General features: G+C 36.7%; 2 protein-coding genes across 18 annotated transcripts in view; one reads left to right on the forward strand and one right to left on the reverse strand.

Moving 5' to 3' along the window:
* nxf1a (nuclear RNA export factor 1a) overlaps positions 1–18,061 on the reverse strand; it is a 54,515-nt gene extending 36,454 nt beyond the window's left edge. For 2 of the 7 annotated variants that reach the window (XM_073921642.1, XM_073921641.1), the window contains exons 1-4: positions 10,413–10,557; positions 6,773–6,829; positions 1,355–1,522; positions 1,019–1,142 (exon numbers count right to left, since the gene is read on the reverse strand). In XM_073921642.1, coding sequence (XP_073777743.1) covers positions 1,019–1,096 — 78 coding nt within the window. In that variant the 5' untranslated portion in view covers positions 1,097–1,142; positions 1,355–1,522; positions 6,773–6,829; positions 10,413–10,557. 7 annotated transcript variants of the gene reach the window in all.
* Positions 10,408–19,113, forward strand: part of rps6kal (ribosomal protein S6 kinase a, like) — a 62,420-nt gene continuing 53,714 nt past the window's right edge. For 4 of the 11 annotated variants that reach the window (XM_073921225.1, XM_073921230.1, XM_073921228.1 and 1 more), the window contains exon 1: positions 17,461–17,697. Coding sequence is in view for 1 of the 11 variants with exons in the window: in NM_200073.1 (NP_956367.1) it covers positions 17,632–17,697 (66 nt within the window). In the remaining 10 variants the exon portion in view is untranslated. 11 annotated transcript variants of the gene reach the window in all.

Consider the following 19,113-nt stretch of genomic DNA (forward strand, 5'->3'; position numbering starts at 1 on the left):
TTAAAAACACAGAAACTGTGAACAATTTCACTGCGTGTGTGTTTGCTGGACAGTCTTTCACTGACACTTACAGCACAAGCCCCTATTTCACTGCAATTGAGAGAATGAAAGTAAACTCCATTTCTCTTTCTCTCTCTCAATGTGTCCCATTCGACCTGCTACTGGCGTGACTTTTCCTCTCCTCTCAGCTGTTACAGCGATAATTCTGGATTTTCTCAAGTAGGTATCGCTGCAGCCCGGAGACCTGCAAGTGGGAGGGATTACACCGCAAGTAGGTTGGGTGACCTCCAAGTGGAAGGGACTTAAACCACAAGTAGGTTGGGTTTATCAGGTAATTGTGAGGTTGGGTTTAGGTGTAGACGTTAATAAAACACAACAGGTTACCGTAAGGTTGGGTTTAGGGTTAGGTGTACATATTCATAAAGCACAATATTGAACTCTAAATATGACTAAATAAGGTTTGCCCAGCCCACTTGGAGCTCCAAGGCCCACCCACTTGGAACTGGCTCCGGCCTCCGTTTATACCCATTTCGATTTTCTCCACCGTGTCTATCATGGATCAGCTGTGATCGCCGCTGCAGTTTATCAGTGTCACTCATCTGTGAAGAGCGCCGGCGTGTAAGAGCCAATCGCAGCCCTTTCTATTGAGCACATGACCAATCATAGGGGTCTAAGTATGAACTTGGCAGACAAGGCACAGAAAGCGAGTGGGATATTTATATTTGTTAATTTGCTATAAATGCTTGTGTTGTTTAAAGGTACAGTTTCTATATCTGACTGCTTGTATTAAAGGACAAAATTGTATTACAAATAGTATATATTTAATATATGAATACATTTTAATACAAGAATTGATGTGAAGAAAACTGTGTATGGAAAGTATCGTCAATGCACTGTGATGCACCGAGATATCGAAATGAACCGAATCAATGGCATGATAATCGTAACCGAACTGTGAGAACAGTGTAGGTTCACACCTCTATTATTGGGTGAACTGTTCCCTTAAAGAAACTCTTACTGTCATCTTGAACCATTGTTTTCCTCCTTTCTTTTCATCTCCTACTCTGAATCGTTGTTTGTTTCCCTCTCCAATCATCTCCACCTGCCCTTCTCCTCTCCAACTGGGACGTCTATATGGAATACTGCAGGAAAAGCATAACATGGGCTGGGAGTTATATACACAAACATTCCTTGCATTGAGTACATTTACATGGACATCAATACTATTCAGACAAATTAAGGGAATTAACTAGATTACTGACGTCCATATAAACGTAGTCACTAATGTAATCCTTATTGATGAAGCTCAAACACAACATCACTTACAATCTTTGTTTGGCTGTCCCAAACTGACCGTTCATCAAAGAGACATCCATACTGCTGTTCTGCATCCTGCCGCGGGGTCCAGACCCACAACGGCCTCGAGCTCCAGAACCATGCAGCAAGCGAGCCGGACCATTGTGTAGATTAGCCTTAACGGAACCCCAACTTTGACGAACACCCACCAAGTGGCCATCCTGACCTGAAACAAAATCAAAACTTTCAGCATTTCATTAAACGTCAGACTGGTATTGTTTGTTTAATGTGATAAAAATCATAGTTTACTGTTGTATTGTTTAAAGTAGAGCTGCACAATTAATCGTAAAACATTGCGATCTCGATTCGACCCCCTAGACCAGGGGTCTCAAACTCAATTTACCTGGGGGCCGCAGGAGGCAAAGTCTGGGTGAGGCTGGGCCGCATAAGGGATTTCACAAAAAAAAAGTCCTCAAATGTCATTATTAACAGTTTTAATTATTTCTTCTGAACATGAAGTGTCCTGAACATTAATAGAACATTGAGTGAAGATTATAAACAGTTCTTCTGAACATGGCATCTTTTGCCTACTTCTTGCTGCCAGAGACTTGACAGCGCTTCTTCTCACAAATCTGAACCACATTTGGCTTTAGAGCGGAAGCAGTTGAGACCCTCAGTATGGCTTGAAGATGATCATCATTAAGTCTAGACCTGTACTTTGACTTATTGAAGTCCTAGGGAAAAAAGTGGGGGAACTCACTCAAAACTTCCATTCCCTCACCTAAAAAAAAGGCGTATATATGTATAAATTAAACACCCCCACCCCACTCCAGTCACATCAGTCTGTACCAGTCTGTATCTACCTATAATATATATATAAGATGCAGGCTGTAGCTAGGTAGGTGGCAGACTGCAGAAAGGTAGCTAAGTGGCAGGCAGGGGCGGGAACAGCTTACCTTGGTTCTGGCCGGCGCGAATTCCCTCCTAACACTTCCCGCCCGTCACAGCGTCAACAAAGGGGCGGGGTGCGTGGTGACGTCACCGGCATCCCCGCCCCTTTGTTTACAAGGCGGGCGGGGAATGCCAGTGAAGGCTGTGTACAGATAGAATCAGCGGAGCGGGGAGCGCTCTCTTTCCCCGCTCCGCTGATTCCGTCAGTGTACAGTGGTCGGCGCGGGCCACAAAATATTGCACTGAGGGCCGCAAATGGCCCGCGGGCCGCGAGTTTGAGACCCCTGCCCTAGACAATCTTAATCCAGCAGTTCTACTATTTTGTCAATCATATTTTCAAGTTCAGGAGAGAAGCAAAAGAGGCCGCACAAGTCTTCACATTGTTTTACATACATTGCTCAGCAACATGGACACCTCCAAATGGTGTTGAAAGAGTCACATCCTGTATTTATAAGATATAGTTCACCTCAAAAAATTTCATTTCTGTCTTCATGTAATGATGTATTTGCGACTGCAAAATCAAACGTGACGTGAGCTGACCGTCAGCTGTTACCACAGAGCGGGCGAGTGCGCGCGCGCCTCTGAATAAAGTTTACTTTAGTGAACAGAACCTGCATAGGCTGTGAGTAACAGGTAATAAAGTTGTAAATAACATTTAATTTGTGGCACAGAGCGATCGTTTGGGAGCCGCGCGGGAAGTGAACAGCTCTTAGCAGTGAAAATGAAACCGAAAGCGCACACTGTGTTGCCAAATGTAGCTGACTGATTCCAGCCCAAAAAGAAAATCTAAAATCTAAAACCCACCGAAATGCAAAAATAACCCACCCAGTCTTCTGTATTCACAAAAATCACGTCAGTGACAGATTTTGAGCAGAAAATGACAGATTGTAAGCATATGTCTCAAACACAATAATTCAACATCAGAATTATCTTCAGCATTAATGACCAGGACAAATCTAAAGTCTGTTCAAGTCCACCATTCCAAGTCTATACAAAATTTAGCATTTAAACCAACAGTACAGCTACACAAAGCCTATTGCTTTACCACATGTTTTTGAACAACAATAATAATAGCCCATGCACTCATAACCTTTATTTTACATCTACAGAATTGTGAGAAAATCGTGATCTTTATTTTAGGCAAAAAAATAAATAAAATAAAAAATAAAAAAAATCGCAATTCTCATTTTAGCCAGACTCGTGCAGCTCTAGTTTAAAGTATACCTCAAAATACTATGTACATACACTGTAACATTATGAGAATTTGTCCTGTACTGCATTTTTATGCTTTAGGTGCACATGAATGATCAAGGCTTGAACACTGTTCAAATTTACTACCCTTTTGTTATGTTCGGGATGAAAACATCCACTAAATTGCTGTAAAAATGCATCAGATAAATATTTATTTTTGCTTAAATCTGTTAATCAACCTCAGTCTTGATGCAAACTTCTAAATTAAAACAGGATTTTAACTCTTTAATTGCCAAGTTCACAAATGATGTCACTGAGTTTTGTGGACTGGATTTTTTTAACCTTTAATCAGTCTTGGACATGTGAACGATTAGTGAAACACTGGCTTTGATACATTGTTAGATTTTCATTCCTCCTTCCTAATTTACTGTTGGTGGCTGTTTTCACTCCATTGACTTCCATTATAACTAGATAGTGCATAAATGCAGTCTTTGTTTTTATTTACTCCATGTAGTTCTGAGAGCTGAGATTTAGATTTTCTCAGACAAATCAAGGTAAGTGCACAAAGGTCACTCTCACACACACACACTTTATTTTGTTGTTATACCCCATATAAAATCCAGAAATTAAGCTTTTTTTTACACAGGTCTATGTAAAGGGTTAATGGTGCCAACTGATAATTAAAAGTTAAAAATCACAAATTTTACCTCTTCCCAACAAGAAAAACCGAGAGGGGTCTGGATGCAGACCTGGTGCTGTGCAATCTGAGCTGCATCCAATGCTTCTTAAAGCGCTCACCTAACCCCACCCGTCACAATAACGTCACTCACTCCCTTGTGTCTGACATTGCATCGCTGAGTGATGCAATCTCAGCTTGCATCATAAAGGCTGCATCTAGATCCTATTGGAAAAACCACCAACACTCAAAAATGTATGATTATATGGTGTCACAGTTTTGTAATTAAACAATGTGGTTTTAATGGAAGTAAATGGGGTAAAAACAGCCACCAACAGTAAATAAAGGAAGAAAATAGTTAAAATTAATCAAAAACATTGCATCAAAGGCAATGTTGATACACATCCAAGGCTGTGATAAAAGGTATAAAATCCAGCCCACAATTACTTTGTGTTGAAAATACAAATCAGTGACATAATTTGTGATTTTTGCAAATAAAGATTTAAAATCTTGTGACTTTCTAAACAATTTAGTAGTTTTGATCAGAACTGTGGTTGATTAAAAGATTTATGCAAAAAAATGTTCTGAAAAATATTTATCTGATTTTTTTTTTTTTTACAACAGTTTGATTTAATGGGTCTGCTTTAGTATGCTCCAAATTTTAGTATGTAAATTGTTTCAGCATACCAAAAATGTTTTAGTATGGTTTAAGTTTTTACTCAAGTGAGACAAGTGTGGTGCTAATCGACAAGAGAAGGCACCAATAACGGTCCATACACCATACTAATCAAGTTTAGTTTAATACACTTGTTTATTGCTGTACACACAGCTGATATCAATCACCACAATAATAATCAATAATCATGAATCATACTCATGAACATCATTAATCAAAATTCAACAAAATTGCATAAAAGGCTTATAATTTGAAATAAAGATGAGATGACATGAATAAAAGACAATTAATAAAAACCCCAATCAATTTGGTACAAGTATATACAACCTCAGAGACGTGCCATCAGTTTCCTCTTCAAAGACTGGGGAGCCTGTTGCCAGGGCCGGCACGTCCATAGAGGCGACCTAGGCGGCCGCCTAGGGCGGCAGAATAGAGAGGGCAGCATCCCCAAAACTACCCTCGCCACCTGTGCCCTCAGTTATATCCGCGTCTAGGGCGGCAGAATAGAGAGAGCGGCGTCTGCGACACTACCCGCGCCTTAAGTTATATCCACGTCCAGAATAGAGAGAGCGGCGTTCCCGACACTACCCTCAGCACCCGTGCCCTCAGTTATATCCGCGTATAGGGCGGCAGAATAGAGAGGGCGCCCCCCCCTTCCACCCCCGTTTATGGGCGGCATGACCGTCCTTTGCCTAGAGCGCCACTTCAGCTTGCTCCGGCCCTGCCCGTTGCAGTCACATTGGAAAACCAAGACGTGTGTCCGAGAATGCCGGGCGATGCACGCTTATCCCACAGCTGAGCTTCCAATGTTTCAGCAAGGAACCCTCACCTTTATAGTCAAAATTTGGGTGCTGGCCAAAGGTCAGCCTATTAGGTAAGAGAGAAGTGTGAGTTGATCAGGCCCACCTCCTCTCTTAACTAGGTGCACATTATTTCTGATTGAAAATTTGAGGTTTGTAGTGTCAGCATGATTATCTAGAGTCAATATTCTACCTCCTGATATTTGGAGAAAGTTAACCTTAAGCAGGGCCGTAGTGGGACTCCTTTTCAGCCCTGGAGTTTCAAGCCTCAGAGCAGCCCACCTCAGTTCATGACTATATTGAAATAAGTTATTTTCCAATTCAGTTTCTAATTACACTATCACGTCTTTTGAGAAAACAGCTGCTTTAGAACTTCAAATGTTCAACAACCCTAACAGTATTATATGTCTTAACAATAAAAATGAAAAAAATGAATTACTCAGACGAGGATCAAACCCGGGTCGGTGGCGTCATAACCTAACGTGCTAACCACTGGACTACAACAGCTGTACATTGAGAATATTTCTCGAGGCTGCGAGAAAATAGATAAAAAGAGCAGAGCTGGTAAAATAATAAATAAGAAGATTGTGGTCAAGTAAATAAATAAACCAATTTAAATAGTGTGACTGCTGAGAGCAACAGATTCTGGAGCTAGGGACACCGGCCCTCTGGGCCAAAAAACAGACCGGCCCACCGGGAATTCTCCCGGTCCTACCGATTAGCCAATCCGGGCCTGACCTTAAATTCCGTAGACCCTTCTCTGGTTATTTGGTCATGCTTAAGGGTCAATATTTTACCTCCTGAAATTAGGAGAAAGGTGTGAAGTTAACCTTAAGGTCATGAGACCCTTCTCTGTTCATTTGCTTGTTTGTTTCATTTGCTTGTTTGTTGAGCGTTTGTTGAAAAAATATCCCATTGGTTACAGGGCTTTTTATCCTAAACATCACAAAAGGGTAGTAAATTTGTCGAGAGTGAATCGTTGCGTTCTTTAATAATTTTAAAGCATTTTCTCAAAATATGTTTCCAAATAAGATTTTGTCATCAAAATCATTCTGCTAGCAGAAACACAGAAAACCTTTTACCAAAGTTTTAAACCAAATTAAGACACAAAATCTTCCCAGAGTGGATAAAAACATCCCCAACAGTACATAAGGGTTAAACTTCTAAACAGACAAGTTTTACCTGTGAAAGAGCGGTCAGCATGCCACACCTCCCTCACTACAGTAGAGCCACTCGAATCTAAGCCAAAAAGGGAAGAAAAGATTCAAACATGAGTGTAAAAGAATGTTGGATTTGTTATTTTGTGACAAAATTACTTCTAGGTGCTCAAGCAGCCTCAAGCATGATAGGGAATGTGCAAACTAAATTAATTTGTCTATAACATTACGACAAGTATCAATCAACATACTGAAGTGAATAACAATTACCATGAAGACATTTTAATTGAAAATGACATTTCCCAAATTGACTTTGGGTTTACTCAGTGCCAAAAGTGCAAACGTTTCACAGTTTAACACAAATAAATTAATGGATTAGATACAAATTCATGTTTTCATAACCGGCCCTCCCTATAAGCCACAGGTGTCAAACTCAATTCCTGGAGGGCCGCAGCTCTGCACAGTTTAGTTCCAACCCTAATTAAACACACCTGATCAAACTAATTGTGTCTTTCAGGCTGGTTTGAAACCTACAGGTAAGTGTGTTGAGCAAGGTTGGAACTAAACTGTGAAGGGCTGCGGCCCTCCAGGAACTGAGTTTGACACCCCTGCTATAAGCGAACTAAGCGGCTGCTTAGGGCCCCGCCACCACAAGGGGGCCCCCACAACTCACTAGTGGTGCGAACCGTTTCCTTGTTGAAATTGTTTTATTGGCATTTTACAAATTACCAGAGATGGCAAAAGTACACACATACTTTACTCAAGTAGAAGTACAGGTACTTATGTTTAAAACGACACTGGTAAAAGTACGGAATACAGTTTTGTACTTAAGTAAAAGTAAATTACAGCCTGAAATATGTACTTAAGTAAAAAGTACACTTTACTACTAGACGTTATTTTCACTATGCAGGTAAATATCCGGTCCCCCCATGTATCATCATCCTGACGCAAACTCACAACATTCATCATGTAGTTTTGTGGCTGTTGGATCAAAAACAACAGCTGCCATTCAAGCTGTCCATTCAATAATGTCTTAAGTTTTACACTGAATTCTGTCCTAAATATATTGAATTTTTTAAAATTTATAATTTACTATATTTCTTTATTGAATATATTAAAAATATATTTTCTTTTGCTAAAATAAATACTTATCGTATTTGACTGCAAATCATCTTTGCCTTTCTCATAGTAATCTTCATAAACTGTACTACATAGGGTGCACGATAGCCTTTGTTGAAAAAGCCGCCCACTGCAGCACGCAGGCGCGCAATGAAAAAAATTAATTGACTGCATTGATAAGTCATTCAATAGCACGAAGATAAGAAATGATATAGATCACGCCACCAAACACATAAAAAGGAAAGTAACGAGCTCGATTTAAAAATGTAAGGAGTAGAAAGTACAGATATTTGTGTAAAAATGTAAGAAGTAAAAAGTTGTCGGAAAAATAAGTAGTGGAGTAAAGTACTGATACAGAAAAATCTACTTAAAGTTGAAATTGTCCTGATTACCAGGAAGCTCGCTTCATCTCATTTCTCAAGTGTTCTGTGTTCTCGCGGTTTGAGTTTGTTCAAGGTAACCTGTAAGACCGACCGGTCACCACAATAACACAAATCTGTGGACAGACACAGCCATGACCTTTGCTTCATTGCCGGCTCACTTTATATACCCAATTTTTATTAAGAATTGGACCGCAACAATTAAATGAGTATTCTTCAGGCTTAGAAAAACTGAGGGGAAATACGACGACGAGAAGAGAAGCACAAAATCATTTTTAGCATCGCTTTTAAGTGCTAATGATGATGTTAAAGACATAATCTAGTAGCAAATTTTTCGAAAATAGTCCATTTCAAATTAATCTACCTGAAATATATATTTTTGTCCCCGTTTTACAGACCCATGTTTTTAGTCTCAAACGCAATTAACTGAAATGCAATACTGAAGTGTTTTTCACTGACATATTTTGCACACTTTTTCCTGAGACATATTTATAAATATGCTCTGGACCCTGCATCTCAAATGTAAAGAACAGGGAAGGAGACTGAAGGGAATAATATAGTTTGTGTTTACAGTTTAACCTAGTATTTGTTGCCTCCTTTTTTCTTATGTTTTTTTTTATATTAATATTTTTCATATTAATTTATATTATTTTCTAATTGATTTTATTATTTATGGATCAATCTTTGCATTAATGTTATTTGTATTTTTTATTGAGTTCAGAATGTGTATTTTATTATTATAAAGAAATTATAATAGAAAGTTATGCATTTTCAATTTTTGGCTAACTATTGACGTTTCATTGCAGGAATGCTGGATTTTTGCTTTAGGAACTTATATAAAAAACTCATCCTAGAATCTTTTATAGAATCTTCAATCTGTTTCCTAAATCAATAGAATATGTTTTAAACACTGGACGCAAACTAGGAATCACTGCTCCCTTTATTAAAGATTGTTTAATTCTTCATTTTTAAAGCTGCTAGTTGACAAAAACAGTGCGGTTTTAAAATGTCCAAATCATTTGGACAGACATTAAGTAGAAGAAATCAGGCTTTACTTTTCTGTTACATTAATTGTATCTAATAAGCAGGCCCACACGGGATCTGCGCATGCAGAATTCCGCAGATTTTTAGCCCATCATTGATTCTGTTTATTTACTTGTGTAAATGCATGTAAATTTAGATTTATTCATTATTTTTATTAATTACAGTAATATTATTGACTAATATGTAAATTGTTCATATGATTTATTTACAAAGTGAGTTTGTAAAGTAATATTTTCTGTCTTTTAGTAGATGTATTATATGAGAAACTTGTTTTGTTTACCAAATAATGTGGATCTAATTGGATTTGCAATGCAAACATTAAATACAAGTTAAAAATGTATTACTTTTTTATTTCATATATTAGTTTTAGTTATGATACTCCCAAAATCATTCCGCATAATCTGCAGGTTCTTTAACACAATTCTGCGCAGAAAAAGCTAAATATGTCTGCAGATTCCGTCTGGCCCTAACAGTTAAGTAATAATAAGCAATATAATCATTGAGGGATAATTTGCAATACTCCAATATTTAGAGCAAGGTAGGGCCCTAAAATTACTCTGCTTAGGGCCCCGAAATGTACAGGGCCGGCCCTGCATGTTTTAATAATATTTACACATCAATATTAGAATATTGACAATTTTAAAAAATAATGGTGGAGTTCTATATTGTTAATTGTAGTCAATTTAAAGTACAAATAAAATAAATGTCCTTAAATGTCCCGCTTAAAAATCTAAAAAGCATTTGAACTATAACGTTAATGTTATAAATATTATTTCCATTTCCGATGCAAGGTAACTTGTAAAATACGAAAGCTACAAGGCCCATATACGCGCTATTCTAGCACTGAAATGTATAATCATTTAAGAAAAACACGTTACATTTATTTCTACCAAGTTTAATTCTACGTAGAGACGCTTTCACATGCTTCACCTTTTGCTAAAGATTTGTTAACGTTAATAATGTAAAAAAAAAGCAAGTTGATCTAATGAAAATGAGAGCACCTGACAGTGATTAAAACCTGCCAATCAGTCCACCATAACGTAATTCAGCATTGTTCAACTTTAGTTCAGTTTCAGCAAACATCACACCATAAATATCACAAATATTAGATAATTTTGGTACCTGAGGAACTGGAGCAAACCCGCGTTATCACAGACAGATTAGGGTACCATTCCCGGTAACGACTCATTGTGCTCCGGTTAATTTCATGAATTGCGCGCGACCACACCACGTGTACCCGCTCTGATGCACGTGCAGCGGAAAATCCGTCGTGCTTCCTCGTAAAATCAAAATATTTGCGTGCGTCAAAAACAGGGTCAAACCACAAATACAGTTTTGCACGTTGTCACAAGGATATCAGGTAGTTCCATTATATATATTTTTAATTAACATGCAACATTTATTCAAGCTGATTAATTAGCATTTTTAATTAACGTATTTATTTATTTATTATTATTATTATTTTTGATTTTATTAAGAAATTATGAGTTGTACTGTGGGCTAGGTTGCTAACGCGTTTTAGCACGTTGCTCGTATAAACCAAACTAACGTTAACTGAGTGGATGTTGCTTATTCAAGTCAAAAGCACAGCTTCAAGTGTTTATCAATGGTTTTCAGTCTTTTAAATGTCATGGACCCCAAATATAATCCTAATTTAAGAGACCCTAATCATAACATGTAAAAGGCTGCTCTTTGTATATAGACTTAAGAAAATATTTTAACCTTAATGTTAAAATCTGGAAAATACACAGTCACTATTAAGTCCAATTTTTTTTTTATTTACTCATTATGGTACTGTTTATTCATTTAAAAAATATGTTTACTTGTATGTAAATAAATCTTTTAATTGATTTAAGGGTAGTAGGGTTGGTAAGTGACCAGGAGGCCTTTCTGTGTGGAGTTTGCATCCCTGTGTCTACAGTTTGCTCCGGTTTCCCCCACAGTCCAAAGACATGCAGTTAATTGGACAAACTAAACATTTTCATAGTTTATGACTGGGGGAGTGTGTGGGTGTTTCCCTGGCTAGTGCCTGGAAGGGCATTTACTGTCTAAAACAATTTGCCAGAATAAATAGCAGTTCATTCCACTGTGGTGACCCCTGAATAAAGTGCAAACTGCATACACATTCTGTAACGAAAATAATCAGACAAATGACAAAATAAATAAATGTTAAACGTTTATTAATTGCAAGAAAAAAATAGTACTAAAATTTTATAAATAATTTTGTAGTGCACAAGAATATCAATATAAAAACAACAATAAAACAACACATTAAAGACACACAGAAAGATTTAAACAAAAAATCTAAAAATAACACACACACACACAGATGTTTTTAAAACAACCCTGTTTTCCCAATAGACTTAAATTAAAAATTTGTACAAACAGCTAAATTTTATATAAACCTAAATATAGAAACCAATTTAAGATATAGCAAGAAACATCTTAAAAATACCAATGACAATCCGTAAAATATCCAAGTCAAACTTGTAAAAAGTACTGCAGAATTCTGAAGAAACATCTTGAAACATTTTTTAATAAAACATTAAAATAATAAACAAACAAACAAACAAATATATATATATATATATATATATATATATATATATATATATATATATATATATAAATAATTGCAGAAGTATAAAGTCAAACTTATTTTTAAATAAACTTGAACAAAATCAATTGCACAAACAGCAAGACATGAGTGAGATGATTATACATTTTATATATATACACGTCTTGTGCAATTTTATATTTATAATTTTATTTGTATTACGTTTATTAAAAATGTATCAAGATGTTTCTTCAGAATTTGGCGCACACACATACATACATACCTACATACCATACATATATATACACACACACATACACACATATATATATATACATATACATATGTATACATATAAATGCAAATGAAAGAAACAAATTGTTCAAGTATCAGGGAACATCCTAATACACTTAAAATGTTGTTTAAAAAATAAAACAAAATAGTGATGTAGACATTTGACACATTAGCTTTCTCTTCTTTCTTCCTCCATCCCTGTCAGGGGCAAGTTGTAGCTACCTTGTAATGCATTTTTCCACTTCTTTATCAGTGGCGTGGTATGGACATTTGTCCTCACTCCATCTGTGATTAAAAGATAAACAGATAATTAGTAGTGAACAAGTACTAATGTAAAAAAAAAAAGAAAAAATTAGGAAAAAAGTAGGCTACCTACGAAGCAAAAAAAAAAACAATAAAAAAAACAAATAAACTTAAAACACTTTGAAATTAGCAAGAGCTTGAACTTACCAGTTTCTTCATTTGTTCGGGCTGCTCCTTTAGTTGATTTTCAAGCTTTTCCAAATCAAATTGGCCAAAGGAAGGTCAAATGTGTTTACATCTGGAATTTTATCACGTCTGTTTTGGTTTTGTGAAAATCAGGCCCAGCTGCTGCTTTATGACGTTGCATGATTTTAAAACTTCAGTCAGTCGTGCTAAAAAAGAAAAACAGATTAGTATAAATCAACCTGTAGCTTATTCTCATACAACTTCTGTAAATACAACAGTGGGTTAGACACTGCTGATATTCTCTAGTTGATCTTTACTTTCTAGCTGCATTAAACCATAACAAATGTAGTGATGTCTTCAATTCTTACAAAGACATCACGAGATGCAATAAGTTATGTCTTGATCTCAAACTGCACTAGTCTGTCTTGATCTCAAACTGCACTAGAACAAAGACTGTAAATGTTCATAGGTGTACTGCAAGAGTGTCCAAACTTTTTGGGCCGAGAGATGTTTTTTGGGCTGCAGATGGCCCGCGGGCCGTAGTTTGGACACGCCTGGTGTACTGGAATGTACAGTATCTGTGCATCTTGATGGTGGTCTTAAGATTTCTGCCATAGTCATTGATGGTGATGGTACTTGTGGTGCTGCATTGATTTCTGAAATCTTCATACCTGCCTTTTATCCAGCCTCTTTGTTCAAAGTAATTTTTCTTCATCATGGTATAGATGCGTCTATACTGTCCCTTGATCAGATACATTTACAAAACAAAACATCACTTTAGTATAGTGCCAGGGCAAAACTCACAGGTTGTAATAGATCAATGACAATGTTGACAGTATGTGTTTAAAATAATTGCAAACAAACCTGTTCTGTCTTTAGATGTATGACAGGCAATCATCGTCCTCATCTGTTTACCAGTCAGAAATCACAGTTGCGTGTGGATGTTTTAGTCGAGCTTCCTCATATGCATCTATAATAAAACATCACATTGTTGTTAACCTCCCGTAAAGAAAAGTTCAAATCCTGAAATACTATCAAAGTTAATTAATGCATATAATACCTATAGTGTAAATAATCAGTACACAGAAGGTTGCACAAGATTTATTCGGAGATTCATGCAGAGTGACAGCCTTATAAATCTGAGACATAGATTTGTAAGATGGCCAAGCACATGCATTATTCTGTACCCATGAAGATTAACCTACCATTGTGAAAAATGTTTGATGATGATAGCCAATAACAATAAACCGTTTCAGCTGTTTGTGAAGCAATTAGTAATGTAATGTCTGAAAAGCTCAATCTATGTTGAAAATATATCAGCAGTTTACAGCTTATAATGGACTTTTAGCACACAACTATAGCATGCCTATTCACGTTCAAAAGAGTGTGCCATTGACTTCTTTGGTCGTGATGTACTGCAAAATGATCTCACTAACCTTTGTTAAACAAGAACAATAAGACTTAACCAACAAATATTGTTACCCATTCATTTAAATCAGAATTTATCACCGTCAATTACATAAAAAACAAACAAAAAACATCAAAATCTGCTTTAAGACGTTCAGTTTTACATTAACTGACCATTACAGCTTGAACAAAAGATATAATTGATTCACATAGGCTAACACATATGAATTAAAGTGCATAGTAATATATTTCTCTTGGATAGTTTAAAGAGAATAGTAAACAGTCGAGTTTCGATCACTTTTCGTGACTAACTGCATAAACAAGATAAACAATAATATTTTATTAATCCAAAACGATTAGTTTTTATTTACACAATCACATAATTAATACTGTTGGATAAGTATACGCCTGTACAATGATTTTTTTCAACATCCACGGTACTTTATAAGGTTAAATCAGGAAAAAAACACGTTGCCATGTTAGTTAATGGATTCGTCTACAGAAACTTTCTTTAACGCAAAGTTAGCATACACACAAATTCGTTTCATGTTTCTTTAAAATAATTAAAATAGTTTTCAGTTACTACACACGTTACAATCTAACATTGTGTTAAAGGAAAATGAACTTTCAGGCGTGTTTGTAACTGTTAGCGTTAGCATACATTAGCTCCAGTCGTGTTTCTTAAAGCAAGTTACATTTCGTATCAAACTGTTTTAAATTACTAAACGCTGTTACAACCAAACACCGTGGAAATGTTTTAAGCTCTAAATTCGCTAATTATACAGAACACAAGCAGTAAAAAGCTTACCTTTCTGACCGGAATTCACGTGAAGTCTTTAAAAAAAAAAACTTTTTCTTCTTGTGATCTTCGTGCCATGGTGGTTGACAACCAGCTTTTTGGAGCATTACCGCCACCGTCTGGATTGGAGTGTGGATCATGAGTTTAGTCACGCATGTGTTTATTATGAAACCAACTTCTGCTTTAAAACAAAAACTGTCAGCACAGGAGCGTGCTATCTCAAAAATAAGCGAATTTTACATAGTTTTTCTCTAGATGACATGTATAATCTATTTATAAATAATATTGCTTTGTTTGCGTCTAAACATTGCGAACATCCACACTAAATATTCTTTTTTTTTTTTTTTTTTTGCTATCGTACCATGAATATTTTCTCAAATTATCATTAAACGTGGAGCTAACAGATTACTAGATAAATAAAGGACTTAATCGGTTGCCATCAGCCTTAATCGGTTGCCATATGGTTGACCGGAATCGGGCCAGTGCTTTACAGCCGTATCACAACCGCATGTGCGCGAGCGAGCTGCGGGCCGCACTCGGCCCGGATAACACTCGCCGATGCCGAGTCGGAGCCGGAGGCGCCGGAGGGCAGCCGAGCTCGGGCCGATTACTGCCTGCTATCTGGGGAGTAGACAAAGGAAAGTGAGTGACTGATTTAATGTCTTTGTTCATTTATCAAATTTCTGTTTCAAGTACTGAACAATTTGATTATTTTAATATTTTTTACCATTATTTTACATTTTTATCATTTAATCATGTATTATTTATTACCAACTTCAGTGTTTCCTCTAGGACAGTGGTTCTCAAACGTTTTTCATCAAGTACCACCTCAGAAAAAAATTGTCTTTGCAAGTACCACCATAATGAGCAGTTTTGAAATACAGTAGCGTATTAGGTCTAGTAAAGCAGCTTAAGATCTGTACAGTTCAAAAAAGTAATAACTCCTGTTTTATTAGCACCTGGAAATGTTGCCGGGACCTCATAAATATTATATTATATTTATAATATATAAATATATTATATTATATAACATATAAATATATAAATATTATATTATATTAATGTCATCATATTCGTATATAAATAATTTTTGATAATTTCTTCAAATATTTGTAGTATGTATATTACATATTTGATTCATCCGCGTACCACTAGAAGGAAGCCTGCGTACCACTATTGGTACACAACCACAGTTTGAGAACCACTGCTCTAGGATGTTTTCCAGCTGTGGCGGGAGGCCTTTTTTACACAGATCTACCAACTACCTGTGGCGTTATTTCAATGACAAATGTCGTGAGCGCAGTATTACAAGTCGAGATTGCATTTATGTAATAGCCTATAAACATGCAAATGTCTTTGCTTGTGGGGTTGGGGCACATTGCCTATGATGATTGCCGTGCGTGTGTGTGTAAAGGTGAGAAAACCACATAACTGATGATGATTAGATAAAAATGCAGATGGCGCTTTCAATGGGGCAGATCGAGCCACTGCATTAAACACAACTAAAATTAGTTTAGTATCGTTTTGACAAATAGAAATAATCAATAGTAGCAAAACAAGTCAATCATGTTGGTATATTTTGAAGTACTTTTTAATTACTTTTCCATATAAGCTTGCTGTGAGTGAAGCCAAGGGTTTGGCAGTACAGCGTCAGTGAGAGAGAGCGTGAACTCACAATGATTTCGAGGAACATGACAGTACTTGAGTACTGTACAAAATTAAAACATGAATGAACAATGGAAGGTTTGTTGAAAGACAGACTGAAATGTAAATCTGCAGTATCTGAAATAATTGTCATATATGTCATTTTGTCATGATCACATAACCTACCAGCGTCAGTTGCGTCAATTCACTCCCTTTCATGAATTCTCTTGCTGGGCATCATGGATGAGCGCAGTGCGGATTTGATGTGCACTTCAGAAGCTTGTCAGAAGTAGTAGGTCATCCGGGTACTTCTCGCATACTGATTTTCGAATTCTATAAATTCTGACATACTACTCAGCTTGCATACTGATTTTAGCATACTATATAGTATGGAAGCATGCCGTTTCAGACGCAGCCAGGGAGAACATGCAAACTCCTTATTGTGATGCGACAGTGCTAACCACTAAGCCACTGTGCAGCGTGTGCTTGCTTGGTATAGTTAGGAAAGAAAGACACTTTAAAATACATTAAATATTCTATCATAAATGAGCTGCCATATATATGGATTAATGAAAGTAGTGTTTCTATTTTTGTAGTTTTTGTCATATTAGTGATGCAAAATCCTGTTCATTGATTGAGACAATGCCCTTTTCCTTTTTTTGGATGTGTTCAAAATAATGAAGGCATTCTATTATTAAGTGCATCATTATAATTTTCATTATCCTCTCATTATTTTTAAAATAAAAAGTAACTCAAATAGTCTTACTTCTTTTTTGAGTAAGCGTTACTTTACTCGTTACTTTGAAAAGTAATGTTATTACGTAACTCACGTTACTTATAATGCGCTGGTCACCGTGCTGTAAAACATTGTAAATTTACTTCATTCATTATTTCTGCGCACTATCACACACTTAACACGTTCACTTCCAAGTGCAGCGTTGTTTGGGCTGGTGAGCATCGGGATACAGTTAAATGGGTTTGTGCTCCCTTCGGTGGGGAAATCCTCCGTTGAGTTGCGTCACAATGACGCAAGCCCTGCCGTCTTCAGCTCGCGCGGATAGAGACGGCCATATTTGTGGGAATAAGCGAGCGGAGCGACCCGTGCGATTCTTATGATCCGGTTAACCGCCCGCGTCACTTAGTTTTCACGAGCATTTAATGTCAACCACGACGAAGAAATGCCTGGAGAAATAAACCTCTAGTTACACCATATGATATCTTTTGGCCCCGCGCAGGAGTCCTCGCTCAAAATGGAGGTGCAGAGCGTAAGCAGTGAGGTATGTCACACATATGACCACATTAATGGACTTGTATTGATTATCGGTGTCATCAATTACAGCTTTGTGTGTTTTTGGTGATATGAGCGAGTGTGTCCCTGTTGCGCGGGTGCGCGCACGCAGTGTGGAGACTCGCGTGACGACACCATTAGCTTAAGCCGTTAGCTTGCGATAATGATGTTACTATTCATGAATCCTGCACAAAACTAATGCAAATTACGTTCCCAGAAGCGACACTGTTTGTGTTGTGTGTAAACCACGAGCATGCGAGTGAAATGACTTGGTTATAATGACGATTAGCCTGCGCTTGTTGATCGGATTCACCTTATGAGTCATGACTAAAGCGCACGCACGCGCACTCGCCGAATGTCAAAGTAAACTATATAACGCCACTATCATTTGCTTTCATTTAATTCCAGTCTGTTAGTTACACGTCGATTACACTATCAGCTCCAATCTATGCTCTTTCAAAGATGCGAGATATTAGGAGTTTCTTAAAATCTATATCTGTAAATATCCTGTCTGCTGTCTCTGTTTGTTTTGCTTTCACTACCTGGTATTTATCTATACGTTACGTAAATATTAAATAGACTTACTGTATTTGGACTACTAATATTATGCACTTTAAGTGTTTCTGTCACGCACATCAGTGTTTACATCAAGCTAGACAATAGTTTAAACTTTGGCATTTAAAAATATGGATTATAAAGCATCTAGCATCCAAAAATGAGAGTGAGATTTCAGTATTTTGTTCATAGTAGCTACATGACACTGGGCTTTGCTGTGTTTGTTCATTCAAGATCTGTCTCTGTCAGCAGTAAAACATTTTAATCTGTTTTAGGCTACTGGTCCAAGATGTAATAGATGTGATAAGTGCTTTTCCATGATTGAGCTGAACCAGCGACGCCAGATACATTGCACTGTTCAGCATGAGTATGATGTATTTATGGTGACAATTATAATGATTTGTGATTAGTTCTGATGTTTTCACTTTCTTTTTGGTGGAGGAAAATCCTGTCATCATGATGCATGAGTATGTTGTTATTATTTATAGTGAAAAATGAACTTGTTGCACTAAAATTGGTTTCAGAGTTGATGTGGAGCATTTATCAAAAACTGAGTCACTTCAGTCACTATTAGTGAGCTGTAAACATGAATAAACAGTGCAGAACTATGAAACACAATGCATAGTAAGCCATTTCATTACAAAAAAAATCAATCGCAATCTGTAAATATTACGACAAAATAAAGCTTTTAACATTTAACTTCCATCTTCCATAGGATTACATAAATTTTACATTGAATATTGATTAATTCTTTGCATTGTTCATTAATTACTTGCATGCAGCTAAAAAATATATAGCAGTGGTAACGTAGTCAGCTCAATTTGTGTTAAATTATTATTTTGGGGCGTCA

The sequence above is a fragment of the Danio rerio genome, chromosome 14, assembly GCF_049306965.1.
Source record: "Danio rerio strain Tuebingen ecotype United States chromosome 14, GRCz12tu, whole genome shotgun sequence".
Lineage (NCBI taxonomy): Eukaryota > Metazoa > Chordata > Actinopteri > Cypriniformes > Danionidae > Danio > Danio rerio.